Here is a 14,636-nt window from a genome sequence, read left to right as displayed (position 1 = left end):
AAACTCCTTATACTGGCTTTAGGCACAAAGAGCATTCTTTATCAGTATACCCTGACAATTTGTGCAATGAAAAATATACAAAGTGATGACAATTTACTTGAAAATTTAAATACTAATTTAATTAAGAATAAGTCTGAAATCACATAGGAAATTAACAAAAGACTGATTGAAACTATGATTATGATGATCCAATTTACTATTCACAAAAATGTGTTGAAGTCTCATTGGCGTTAATGGACAAATACCAGATTCTGAGATTGGTAAACCACCCCCACCATCTCCACACCTTGTTTAAGATATTTCTAGCTGATATACAAACAGTGACAGACATTGTAGTAAATAATCAGAATACTTTTTATTGAAGTACATAAAGTTAATTGCATTAAGATTTTAAATAAACTCTCATGTACAGCTGGTATCTCATCAAAATCAACTTCAGTCCTAAACACTTTTATACATATTAATATAAATGTTGAATAAACAGACATTTTCAAGTATATATTGTCCTACTATGCCTTTTTCTCTTTCCTCTTCTTTACAGTACATACAAACAATATATACATTTCTACACTCCCAAAAAAGCTGCACTAACCACCATGTTAAATGCATTTACATCCAGCTTCTGGCTACCTTACTGCAATGAGGACACTCAAAATAATAATCAAGTGATAGTAAGAAATAAGATGCTAAAATGATAAGTGATAAGATGACAGGCATTCACCTGTTCTGGACTAGCTGCCTGAGCTAGCTGGAGAAATTAAATGTTAAAATAGCTTGTTTGGCAGCGCATCACCACCAAGTACTGCACATCCTGACAGTGAGAATGATAAATTTCCCCCCTATTTCAAAAATACTTGGGCACTGCTCAAAAGAACAGTCAACTGCCGTACTTTCTCATGAGTCTTACAAAAGTAAGTATAGCTTCAGGTACTTACTGCTGAGACTATCCAGTTATACACTGTAGCTTTTTAAACACCCCAAAAATAAATGTAGTCTTTTGTAGAGGCTGATTTGCTGGACACAGATTAAGCCTTATGCTAGATTTAAAAAATATGTTTAATCTGTGCCTAAAGACCTGATCCCAAGATTCTGGCTCTGTCCTGTCTACATGATTTTCTTTAGAGTGATGCTTCACTTAATGAAGATTTTCAATTATATTTTTGCACAAATGACTGCAGATCATTTTACTTGCGTGTGTCCTTACACCACTGACATGCAACGATTCCTCAAAACTAATTAAATTAATTTTATTCCAAATAATAACTAAGGGAATTTTTATTATCCTTTTTAGAATTTAGACAAAAATGTTCTTTCAAATACAGTTCTGTAACACCATCTCAATAATGCTTAAGATCTAAAATGTTCTTTTATGAATGGGACAAAAATGCAAGTCAACTGCAAGAATTGTGTTTCATCTCTAAATCCGGAATTTTGTTACAGCACATTTCTTGGGTGCTGTACTATAAATTATAACTAAAGAGCATATCGAATTAAAGATGAGACAGGGAACACCAGTTCAGTTTTTTATTATATATATATATATATATATATATATATATATATATATATATATATATATATATATATATATATAGTTTGTTTTTTTTTCTCCATCTCAGACTCTAACTGCAAATGGACTCATTGTGTTCAAATGGACAGCTAGTTAATGTGAATATCCTCTACTACATGCTTCATGGAGACTAAGTGAACGCATCTGAAAGTGCCCAGGTTTAAGAGGTTTATAGAGCACAGCTCTTTCACCTCTGACACTGCTACTGCTGCTAAGCGGACAAACACACATCGTCCAGGGCCGTCCCCAGACTGTCGCCTCAGCAGTACACAGCGAGTTAGGTTCTGCGACTGTGCTGCTGAAAAGCACATATCCACGGCCTTGCGTGCCTGCCTCTTCTCTGCACGTGTGCTTACACAGAACACAGCGTACTCATCTGCTGCACCTTCCCCAAGTCTGTAAGCAGCTGCTTGATTCGGCACTTGAGCTGAGGCAGTCTGGCCAGAGGTTCTGGCGGCTCCAACTCTCCGGTGAAATCCAACCAGCTCTCCAGCACTGAATGAGGAGGAGGGGAACGGACAGAAAAACTATTTAACAGTGCTTGAGATCCAAAGGGTTATTTGCAAGGTTTATTTAAGTAAGCAAATAACAACTGACACACTTACACTTTAGCAGCATTTTGACCAGAAAATCAGATGCTCTTATTTTCATTTAAATCACCAGCAAGGAGTTTTTTTTCCCTAATGAATTAACTGAACAAATTTGAGAAGTACAGACACAATATATCTCCATGTCTGTGAAAATTGCTTGAAAACTCACCATCCAGCTCTTTCTCAATGAGGTCCATGCGGCCAGCCAACTGGTTCTGAACATCCTCTATGTGTGTGAGCAGGTTCATCTGCCACTGAAGGCAGTTTCTGGCCTGCTCTACTTGCCCCGAGCTGCTTTCACTCTCACACCCAGACAGTGAGATCGCACTGCTCACCTGCAGACAAAACATCATCACGAATGAATGAATCACAACAGGATAATTTCAAATAATCATTAATAGGGACCAATCTAAGAATCATAGATGGGGTTCAGATAAATAAACAATAAATTGTAGGACCCATAATACTTCAACATTTCTCATGAGTGAGAGAAGCTCATGAGTGAGAGAAGACTAGTTACCTCTTCCTTTGAAGCAAACGGCAATGTGTGAGAAGCAGTCTGGGACCCCTGTTCATGTGTGTGAGAGGCAGTCTGGGACCCCTGCTCAAGTGTATGTTGGTGGCCTGTGCCAGAAGGCTTCTGGTAGCTGTGCTCACTGGTGATGTAGGTGTCAGGGTTGGAGTTCTGATTGAGGTGCTCCTGAAACAGGACGTAGTCTGGAACTCCACCCATAGGCTGGTCTTCGTCTGAGTTCACCCAGGAACGAGCCCACAAGTGCAAACTGGGATTGTGTTTGTTCCTTAAGAATAAGAAATATGTTAAAAAGTCATGTCTGTCTCTGGATCATATATTATCCAAGGTAGGAAGATAAGACACTGGCCTGAGGGTAAAGAAGCAAGTACTACGAGAGAGAACTTAGTCTCCAAATACATTTTACATTTGTATCTTCATACATTTCTGATACTGTACCAGCTACTCTTTTCAGTTTACTGGTTCTTTCTCTACCTCCCATGCCCTAGCCCACACACTGTCTCTCACACACAGACACACAAACGCACACACGTCCATTCATAGATAGGCAGGCTCTGAAATGCTTACTGTAAGATGTCCATCTTGAGCTGTAGGCCATGAAGCACTTTTTTAACACTATAAACATCAGCCAAGAGCTGATGAGTAGAGACAATCTTCTTGGCATTCTGATGTGAGTAGTTCTCCGTGAGGAACGATAAACCATACATATGGCCCTTATATAGCCAGTCCTTATCGTGACGATATTTGGCACTCCATCTCTGCCCTGATGCATAAACATATTAATTTGTAAATCAGTAGGAATGGAATTATGGAAAAGTGGTAACTTTTCAGTCTAACACCTATGAAGTTAAAATATTACCTTTAAGATATAACTGAGTGAGCACACCAAAACAACTATTTGATTTGGTTGAATGATTGTGGAAAATTTAATACCTGGTGGGTCTCTGCAGATGTAACAGATATACTGTTCAGGAATGCTGTCCTCGAGCAGACCCATACACACACTGTGCTGCCAGCACATACACTCCTCACACTAAAGGAGAGCAACAATGACACAGCTCAACACATACTGCAGCAGCATACTTTTAACTGCAAAACTATCTGCGCAATCACCTCCCAGACAAACAGCACATTACACTGAACTATATTACAATCAAATTACAATCAACACAGGATTCAAGATTGGTAATTCAAATCAAAAACGTTTTAACATATGTAAAATCACCTTTGGTGCTTCTACAAGTTGTTCAAGAATGTTCAAAACAGTTTTTTAAATTCAAACTACACTAGAAAACTAAAATGCCTGAAGCAAGAATGTCAACCAGACATCAATTGCAAAGATGGGCAGCCAAGTAATAGGCTAAATAACTGACAGCTGTTTTTCACTTCTTGTTAAGATGACATGGAGAAAAAAAAAAAAAAAAAAAAAAGACATTCAAAGTTGTTCCCAGTCCCCTGTGATGCTTCATCACTCAGACCATAGTGCATATTCGACAAAACCTCCCCAGTGCTAATGCTCCATAAATGTCTCCTACCTGAATCATGAAGCCATTCTCTTCATCCATCTCACAAACGCAGCGGACAATCTCATTAGCAGAGTCTTCTTCTTCATCCTGGAAGTCCTCCATGGTGAGTGAGTCTAGATCCTGGTTGTATTCATCACCACTGAACAGCAGAGACTCTGTGGTAGAGTCCTCCAAGAAGTCTATGTCTGATAGGTCTGGCAAGACATCAGTATACATTAAGGTGACCATCACATCCCAAACAATTATGAACACAGGTGCAAAGAAATTTTGTTGCCTGTTAGAAACGGAATACTTACTCTCCCCAGTGAGGTCCACTGACAGTATGGCACGAGGGTATTGGAAGGCTGATTGTTTAGAGAAGGAGCTGGAGGAAGAGCGATGAAGAGGATATGGTGATCTCTCCAAATAGGACAGAGACACCTCTTCCATGTCAGAGTAACCTGGGTAAAGCAGATGAGTGTTAAACCATCAATGCCCAGCAGCTAAGATTGCAAATTAGGTCTGATAGTTCTTTTCCTAGTCCTTACTGACATGAGCATCTCACTGCAGCAGATGTGCTTAACGGCCTAAACTGCTTTGCTACCAAGAGTAGTGTGATCCACAAAAAGAAGCTTGCAACACTTACACAAAATAACTAGACTCAACAATGACAATCTCTTACAGTGCTGTTTGGATTTCTTCTTCTTCTTCTTCTTTTTCTTCTGTTTGATTTTGAAAGTATCCTTCTCTTTTCTGTCTTTGCGTTCTTTATCTCTCTTTTTCCCTGACAAAGGAAAAGCAGACATATTTCAAGAAATCAGCATAATTTGCATGATCTTAAAGGCTCTACAAATCACACAAACACAAAACAAGTATACCAATGAGCTGGCCTTTATCTTCCATTTTTAATTTCCTCTCAGTCTTTATACACAGTCCTGAAAGAAATTACATTAATTTTACTTGCAGTATAAACTTATTACTGGGATGCTTCAGTATTAGCAAACAGTGATGGTCATTATCATTCAGAATTAAAGTATAGGAGAAATCAGTTTAAAATGTTTAACTTCCAAAAGCCTGATGACTATGGCTCATGTACCTGTATCCAGGTGTTTGTCCTTCTCGATGACCTTCTTGAGGATTTTGTCGTGGAGGTTCTCAAAGGTCTTCTCCCTAGGTGGAGCAGGCAGCGAGACTTCAGTGCTATCCGAGCTAACGGAAGCAGAAGAACGCTTCTTCTTACAGAACTTTGAAGTCTTGTGGCAGGAGTCCAGCTGTAGCATGTGGCCTTGTGGAGACAGAGCTGTAAAGGAAGACACCACTGTTAAAACCCAGTGGGCAACTCTGCATATAGGTAGTTGTTCATATAGGTAGTATCACTTATTTTTCAATATGCAGCCAAGCATATTTAAACATAATGGATTAGGACAGGCACATATGTATGCACACAAAATAAACATCACAAATCTGAATAACAGGAAAAGCTAGTATAGCTTATGGCATCTTCAACTCTGGAATGCACTGTGACCATGAAAGACAAATCGCACTGCTACATGGTAAGCCTAGTCAAATGTCCAACTGCTTGAAAAAATAATGACTTTCACCCTGAGAGCACATACAAGAGGAAGTAGAGACTGTCCTGCGTCTCTTAGTGTCTGGTATCTCCGCTGGGGTGCTGGTGGGTACTGAAGCAGATGTGGCCCTGGAGCGACTGCCTCTTTCAGGTGAACACGCTTCACTCTCTAGTTCCTTATCATTATTATGGTAATACTTCAGATGGTAATCAAGCAGCTTGGCTTTCCGGAAGGCTTTAGCACAGCCAGGGATTTGACACTTGAACTTATTGTGGTCCAGATCAACCAGAGGTTCATTGGGAGATGTGGGGTCATCAGATCTCTTGGTATTTATAACTATCAAGAAAAAAAGTGAGGAGGAACAAAGTTTACTATTTCAGAAAATGTAAACATAAATAAGCTTATGAATGGTCGATATTGCACAACTAATAAAAGGTGTTTCCATATGTAAGCCTTTAAATTGAAGTGTAGAGCAGGTACATACTGGGCTCCCTGGCATGCTTGTTGGCTTTAGGGGTCCTGGAGACAGTCTTTAGACTTGGACCTACAACAAGAGCAAGAGGCAGCATGAGCAAGAAAGATGGAGAGAGATGTGAACAGATACGAAGATGGAGAGAACCAGGGACAGCAAGAGATGCATTACAATACATAAGTGCAAAATAGAATTACAAAAAGTTTGATGAGAGTAGTAATGCTATAACTGACTAGACCATCAAGGAGGAACAATTCAATAAGTATGTAATGGCCACTGAGTAATGGCTACTAATACAATCCTACCAGTTACAATAGGTGATGGATTTTCTGCCACTGCCACGTGATTGATTAGTAACGTGTCCGTCAGTTTGTCCTTCTCAATCACTGGAGTCTGAGCAGTTCCAGGTGCAGGAACTGAGGTATGTATAGGAGAAGCTCCTGTGACTGGCTTGTTTAAGGGGAGGTCAGCCTCCACGCAGCTACTTTCATCATCTGAAGAACAAACAAACAAACAAAAAAAACATCCATTTCCCTTACTGACAAAGAGCAAAGGGAGAGGGATGTACACCCATATACAAGTTTAACCATCAAGTAATAATCTACATTCCTCATGTACAATTAAGGCTGAAATAAGCACTATTGTGTCTTATTGATTTAAAGTGTATGGAAGAAAAGAGTTATCAAACCCTGTATCTGGAGCGCTACTGTTAAACAGTTCTTAATTTACCTCTAAAATAGGTGGAACTTGTAAGGATATCTTTCTATCTACATCTAACTCAGGTTACATAAAAAAAAGCATTTAAAAAATGTACACATTTCATCATCACAAAGCCTATCACAACATAATCCGGCTTGTCCTCCATGTTCATACAACTGCCATAAGGTTTAAAGTGGAATCTGTCCAATTCAGCTGTTCCCTAAAGAGCATGGATCTTATATACGCAGTGCTGACTAATGTGGGACATCACATTGTTTACCCTGAAGGCTAATGCAACAGTACTTATATCTAAGATAACTTAATGCAAAAAAGAACACCACACTTCTGAGAGGGTGTGTTAGGCTAAATGGGACTAATGCAATTTCAGCACACAGAACCTCACTTAATAATACTTAAATAATGTTTTTATATCGCTTAATAAACATTGAAATACCACTACAAAAAGAGCATTACAACTACTTCAAAAAAGAGGCCAGGAAAGTATATATAAAAGGTAGACATTTAACAAAGCAAAAAAATGACAAATCATTATTCTTAATATCTCTTGTACAACAGAACCATTAAATAAATTGGTCTAATCTTATTGTATGTAATAATTATGAATGTTATTCAAGTTGAATAACATGTCATAGAAAGACACTGGGCTTAAACTAGACTAACTTTTAGGATTGGATGGACCCGATATTCTTTATTTCAATTGGCAAACCATGAATATCACTTATGACCTGCTCTTCAAAGACTTGCAGATTTGTTACACAGAGAAACTAAAGTTTGCACTAACAAGACATTTCAACGCTGTTCACTCTGGGCAACCTAGACAGAACACTCCACTAGGCCACCTCATCCACATAATCCACCTGTTTAGAAGCAATCTGAATATGATAGATGATCATGGTTCAGGCTTGGAACTTAACGAACCAGGAGGATAGCTCCTATAAGAGGATGCAGCACTTTCACTTGCCATGCCTACTCTTACCTGCTTTGTGGCTGCTGTCTGCCTGGGCTGGGTTAGGGTTAGAATCTCGGCTGTGTGGTGAGGGAGGGCAGTTTAGGTCAAATGTAGTTGCTAGGCGCTGAGACCTTCTCCGTCTCTGAGGAGAGTTTGAAGGGGCTATACTCACACAGAGAGACATACACACAATTAATTATTGACAACATACACTCACTCACTTTCATGTCATCGACAAAATTAACAGATGGAAATTTAAATGGTAGAATTTCCTTTCCCAGGACACACCAAGGTCCCTGCAGCCATGAAGCTTCGGTCTAAACAAGTAGTCATGTGGCTTCAGCAAAAGTGCATTCCTGTGTAATGTCTTAGTTGTCCAAGTCTTTAACTGATGGGGTCAAATCAACATGATCCTGACTGCTATTTTTACAATGTGTATAGGCATTACTGCAGCTAAATCAAAATCAAAAATTGTAGTACTAAACCTAATTAGTACAAATGGAAATAACACTGTTTCAGAATGAGATACTCAATTGGATTGTATTGCTTGTAACTAGGGTTGCAGCAATTAAAGTCATACCTTTTAGCCAAATTACTGTTTGGACAACCAACGTTCTGTTATGGTACTACACCTAAGTACTGGTTATTCAAAAAGCATTAGGAGGGCAATTTGCAGTTACTACTCAAGGACAAACAAATGTGGAAGCAGGCCACTAGTGGTTTATGCTCCATCATTTCTGGTTAATGTGGTAAAGCAATAAAGTGAATAAGTGTGAATAATTACTCAGCATTCAATCACCTGTGTGCGCATCAGGGAGGGTGTGGACAGAACTGGGGGATGGGTTGGCCTCTGCTGTTGTACTTGTGCTCAGACTGCTTACGGAGGACTCTCCTGAATCATGCTTTAATCTCCTGGAGCGAGAACTGCCCAGGGAGGTGTTAGACAGAGATGTATGCTGCCTCTGAACAACAGCGGATGCTGCGCCCTCCTCACCTGGGCTTGTTTCAGCTGCTGGACCTCTCTGTGAGGAAGTCTGATGCACAGTAAAAGAAATAGAAAGCAAATCACACACAGACAGACCGAATGCTGCTACATGGCAGATACCGTCAGAAATGAAAAAACTAAAAAGCTAAATAAATAAACCCACGGTATAAAGGCCAAACTGATTCTAAATCACACCTGTACTTGTTGTGAAGCCATAGGAAGATCTTCTTTGCAGTCACTCTCATTTTTGAGACATCCTACACAATGGAAAAGACAACTTATAGGAACCATAAGGAGTGTATTACAATTGAACAGTGATACATTAGAGGACAACATAATCCCAATATGAAATATAAGCCCCAAATGTACCTGCCACTTTAGTGAGACGAGCTCTTTTCACACTGCAGAAACTACCTTGTCTGCTTCTTCTTCTTTTCGTTTTAGGAATCTCAAGTTCGTCGGGAGATGGCTTACAGTCTTCCTCATCAGAAGAGACTTAACAGGGCAAAAGAATAGACACAAGAATAAGGCACAAAGCTTATGATTGCAGAGTCTCCAACAAGAACATGTTGGCCATGTCTGTAGATGTGCAGTCACTATACAAACTGTTAACATTAACAACTATTCAAAAAACTTCAGTGTTGCTTCACCACCAGTGAAGTTTAATACAAATACATGCATAAACACATCTATTAGCTATGTTCATAACTTACTCTTCCAACATATAATCAAATAGGTGGACAGTTAGGTTTTAAGTGTAAGATTACAGGCTGTAGCCCTATTGGTATGCACAATTTTCCAGCTACCTTCAGTTACTTCCCACAGTATCACTGGGAAAATGTTATTTTGTACCATTCTGAACACAACATTAGCACTGACAAGATAAAGACATGGTTGCGGGTGATAGGTTTGTACAATTCTTTTAGGCATGGTAGTGTTGCTGGAGGGGTTTTACATGTCAGTGTCACTGATGGTTTGAGAGTGGTCTGGCACAAAAAAATAAAAAATAAAAAAAATAGCCAGCAAACAGAAATGTGGACAGAAACCAATTTTCAATTTTGCCAGCACTGATGAAGGACTACAGCATGTCTAACACAAGTAGTGCATGGCAAAAGACATAGTGGCTTTGAGTTTTGAATAGATAATGAAACAGACTACCGAGTCTATCCGAGTCAGCGTCATTATCCTCCTCTTCAGGTTCACTGCCCCTTTGCTCTGCTCTCTCCTCTCTGTCCTTGTTGCTGTTGGCACTGGTGCGAGGCCTACACCCTCCTTTACTCTTGGCAGCAGCTGTGGCTGCCTTCACAAGGGCAATCCAGTCCTGCTTCAACAAACACAACAGTACACTGGTCACTGCCAACGGCTACAGCAAGATAACAATGTAACTGAACATTTAACCATCTAGTAAATAATATCAAACTAGCACACAGTGAAGGAGTGTGTGTGATTTTAGATGGCATCTGTGTGAATGCAAAAACGTATGTGGCAAAAGAATAAAATTACTGACTGTTGTCCAAAACATGTCTTAAACGGTGAGCAAGCTGCCAAGCATTCAGTCATTGCTATATCACAGATCCACACAAGAATTTTCACATTGCATATTCATTAGAGTCAGAAAAAACGTAGTAGATGAGAACATTCAGCAAAAAGGATCTGGTGTCCCTCAGCTGGCTGTCTGGAGTAAAGAGGTCACTAGCAATTCTATGCTGCCTGGTCTGCTTTTTGTGAGCCATCACATAATTCACCAATGATCTGAGGTACTATACCTTCTGAAAAAGAAGAGATGAGAGAGAAAAACTAGTTTCTAATTTGTTTTTGTTTTTTAAGATTAAGTTTACCATGTGCAATTTAACCACATAAGGGCTGACACTACAATGTTGATCAGAAAATAAAAGTTTAAATTTACATCTACAAGATTTGGCAGATGCACTTATGACAAAGAGTACTTAAACAATATACAATACTTATCTGTGTAATGCCATCCTGAATTCAATAAAAATACTGTCCTAAACACAAGATATGATGAAAGAATCTTTTCAACAGTAGAGGAGACACAAAAGATGTACGAATAAACTTACTTGTCCTTTGGCATCCTCTGGCATGGATTTAATATGGATTCTTTTCACACAACGAACGACACCATCATAAAATTGGACAGTATAGGTTCCTGTGCATTAACAGATATTTGTTAAAAACACTGCTTTCATAATTCACACTCTCTTTCAGAGACGCTCCATTTCATTAACCTCATTTAAATTACACAGTTAATAAGAGACATTGACATGATACCTGCCTTCTCTGTTGACACTTTCTATCTTGGCGGGGTAGTAGCGGCAATCTGTCCACCGGGCAAGAACTTCTTCACCATCCTTCAGTTCCTAATAGTGAAGTAAACATCGGATTACTTAATTGAAAATGTTTTTCTTGACAAACCTCTTCATTTCAGTTTCATTACCTACTGTTTTGGTGAACATTCACGAAGAACTACCCTGCACATTTTTTTAAACTGCAAAGTTCTCAAAAATGTTTGGGAGGAATTTAATGTTATAGGAAAAGTATAATACTACACATGGCCTTTAGGTTGTTTTTTTTTTTTAATAACAGCCAGTGGCCTGTATAATGAGGACTCATACTGAATAAACTTTTATGATCACAATTCCCCCTCATCCTTATTTGGCACTTCCATGGCATTTCAATGCACAATGCAGCACTCAATCAACAGACAGTCATATCAAATGGAGTACTATAACACCCACAGGCTGAATTATTTACTCTTAATATATGCTGCAAAAATGTTAGTGTACATTTTTCAGAAATGCATGAGAGTGTAGATAATCCTAAAGGTTTTAGGCAATTTTGTAGTAGCTGATGGAGGAAAAACCCAAATAATCATGAGACAAGCAGATAATAGAGAGCCAGATCAGGGCAGATCGGCGGTTGATGTATGTACATGTTGCTGCTGAGGCAAGTCTGTTTGGTCCTCTGTGCTCTCTGTACATCCAGGAAGCTCACGCAGGCGAGATGCTCTCATCTCACAGAGTGTCTCCTGGTAAAATGTTTGCAAGAAAACAATATTTCAATTAACAATCTCATTAACATAGTCAATGAGACTAATAGAAAAATAAATCTATATAACAAACCTTACCGTGAAATAAGCTTTTATACTCATATTGAATTAGCTACAAAACTATAAAACTGCCCAACATGTCCTCAACTTTTCACTAGAATATTCTTTGTGAGTCATATAGCCAAACATTGTCCTAACAAAGAAGATGATGATGATTTCTGTTCATTTTATATTGGCTGTCCTACACACTTTTTTTCTGTGAAGAATCTCTGGCATGTGGCATTAATGTATAAATGTGTACAAAATTGTTACAGTAAAAATACACAGACACCTCTTCTTCGAGTCCCTCTTTACGAAGTGCTGGTCTCTCTAGAGGACGGAGTCTATTGCTATCCCACAATATCCACTCGTCATATCGATGGCTCCATCTGTCAAAATGGACAAGCATCTTCCCTTCATCATAGTCAATCTTCTCAATCCGTGAGGGATACCTAGAGTATTGAAAAAAAATGGAACATCTTACAAATGAAGTTCCTCAACATACAAGTGGAGCACAAAAGTGTTTTAAAACGTTTTTACCATTTTTGTAAATAGTCTTGAGCTTCCACTCTTGCTCCAACCTCAAAAGTGATTCCTGGCCGATTAGGGGGTTTCTTACTCATCTTCAAGGTGATTTGTTCAGGTCTTTCTCAAGACACAAACACACACTTCTCCTGTGGGTATCAATTGAATTCATATAAGGAAAATGTCAATAATATATACAATGAAGCAAGCAAAAGCAGCAGTTTTATACGTTTATGTAAGACGAATAAAGGACGAACCCGCTAGGACGTATATAGCTTTAGGGTACATAGTTTTGCAACATATTAAATAATACATTAGCAGAGAAGGGAAGCATACGAGCTCCAAAAACGATTTTACCAGCTGGCTAGTCTTCAGATTAGTAAACACATGTTTTAATTTGCAACAAGTTTCATTACTTGCATCGTAATTTGCACATTATCTTCAATAATAAAACTGGCTACAGATAAAGTATACATTAGAACAATAATGTTATAAAATGCGTGTTTCTAAGATTAAGACTCGTACATGGAAAGCTGGCTATCAAAGCTATCTTAACCAAAAACGGCTGGCTAGCTAGCTAGCTAACGTTAGCTAGCAACTGGGATGGCTAGATAGATATATAGCCTAGCAAGACTGTACTATCAACAGCCTCAGGTGACAGCAGATTTCTATCCAAGCTATAGTAAGTGCAGTCGACCTTAAAATATTTAACTTCCTTGTAATGGCGAGGGCGTATTTTCTGTTGTTCTTCGAATTTGCTGAAGTGAATAAATGCATCTGACCCAGTTTCGGATCGTCCAGCTGGCTAGCTAGCTAAATAGCCAGCGAGAAAGCGTTATTTTCATTGAACATACCAGCTAGCACGCTAGCAGGTAGCTAACGTTAACCACCGTTTACGATGTTGGTTAGCAGTTTTGTAGCCTTTATTTCAAACTGCTATTTAGGGAGTATTTGTAGACTTAATTCTAGACAGTAAGCTATACACTCATCAACAATTCAAAACAAACTTTACACTCAAAGCTTCAATACTCTTTACAGGCTAATCAACAACCTGTACCCATTTCAGCATCGCTATTTAGTAAGCTAGCTAGTCGATCCGAGGGGATAAAAGTATGTGGAAAATGACAGGCCAGTTTTGTCTTTCTTAAAATGGTACCTATAAAATCATGACTATCAATTCTGGCGTGCGATATATATTGTTTAAACAAAATACGTTGGGATTTACCTTTGTAAATTCATTGAGGGCTTAGCTATTAGTTCCTAACTGCTTTCTTTTCATTCTTCAGTTGAGAGACATTTTAAAACCTAGCTAGCTAGCTCAGTTAGCTCGCGATCCCAAATAGGGGGCGTGTACGCGTACGGCAAAGCTCTGGAATTGCGTAATACGCAAGAGTCACGTGACAGCGAACACGCGTTTGTTTATTGTTTTTGCATATTAAAATTGTATGTATATTTACAATTACGAAAAATAATAACAAACGAGGTTTTTTAACGAATAAATGAAATGAAATAAAAAGATGAGATTTCTCTGTTTAATCTTGTCCTTATTGGGGACAATTGTTGCCACAGTACACTAAACTCTAGCGTTAAGAATGATAGTAATTATTACAATGCACATTGTGTTTCAGCTGAGTGATGTGTGTGTGTGTGTGTGTAATCTACTAGATACTTAAACTGACAGACACTAGTTTTTACAGAAAGACCATGTGCCATGTGGTTCACTAGTGGGTCTTACATTTGTTGTGCTTTTTATATTTGTTTCCAAATAAAGATAAATGTATTTCTCTGAAGTTACTGAATGACTTCAGGATTCTTTCAAGTCAATTGAATCTCTTAGGCAAATGTACCCTCTCAAATTGCTTAGATTTTATTTTTGCTTTAAGAAATTACATATAATATATATCTCAAAGAACACGTACAGAAAAAAAACCCTGGATGCCCAATCATTTCAGGATCCTGCCAGTTACGCATACATTCATTTTGAATTATTTTATTATTTCTACTGTGGGATTTTTTTCATTCAAATGAACTCATAATGTAGAATATTCTATGTTTCTTTAATTGATTACTGTGTGTTTTGATTAGCACTACAAGGCCTCGGTTAGTGAAGA

At 38.5% G+C, this 14,636-nt stretch overlaps 1 protein-coding gene across 3 annotated transcripts; it reads right to left on the bottom strand.

The window, feature by feature from the left end:
- Nucleotides 1–1,600: 1,600 nt before the first annotated feature.
- phf20l1 (PHD finger protein 20 like 1) lies at nt 1,601–13,847 on the bottom strand. Of its 3 annotated transcripts, none has more exons than XM_026999954.2 (24): nt 13,751–13,847; nt 12,541–12,674; nt 12,293–12,452; nt 11,845–11,940; nt 11,188–11,272; nt 10,973–11,061; nt 10,053–10,218; nt 9,264–9,389; nt 9,090–9,151; nt 8,709–8,943; nt 7,937–8,071; nt 6,546–6,734; nt 6,253–6,312; nt 5,799–6,104; nt 5,294–5,497; nt 5,076–5,132; nt 4,880–4,981; nt 4,515–4,658; nt 4,228–4,412; nt 3,626–3,725; nt 3,260–3,455; nt 2,681–2,960; nt 2,330–2,495; nt 1,601–2,065 (listed from the first exon to the last, which is right to left on the bottom strand). In XM_026999954.2, the coding sequence occupies exons 2-24, from the start codon at nt 12,621–12,623 to the stop codon at nt 1,923–1,925; spliced, it is 3,369 nt and encodes a 1,122-aa protein (XP_026855755.2). In that variant the 5' UTR covers nt 12,624–12,674; nt 13,751–13,847; the 3' UTR covers nt 1,601–1,922. The 3 variants fall into 3 exon arrangements, with proteins under 3 accessions (XP_026855755.2, XP_026855757.2, XP_026855756.2); XM_026999956.2 differs by having other exon boundaries at nt 5,814–6,104; XM_026999955.2 differs by having other exon boundaries at nt 10,053–10,215.
- Nucleotides 13,848–14,636: the final 789 nt, after the last annotated feature.

Source organism: Electrophorus electricus, chromosome 10 (assembly GCF_013358815.1).
Source record: "Electrophorus electricus isolate fEleEle1 chromosome 10, fEleEle1.pri, whole genome shotgun sequence".
NCBI lineage: Eukaryota > Metazoa > Chordata > Actinopteri > Gymnotiformes > Gymnotidae > Electrophorus > Electrophorus electricus.
Note: the sequence above shows the minus strand (reverse complement) of the source record. Positions and strands in the feature narration are given on the sequence as shown.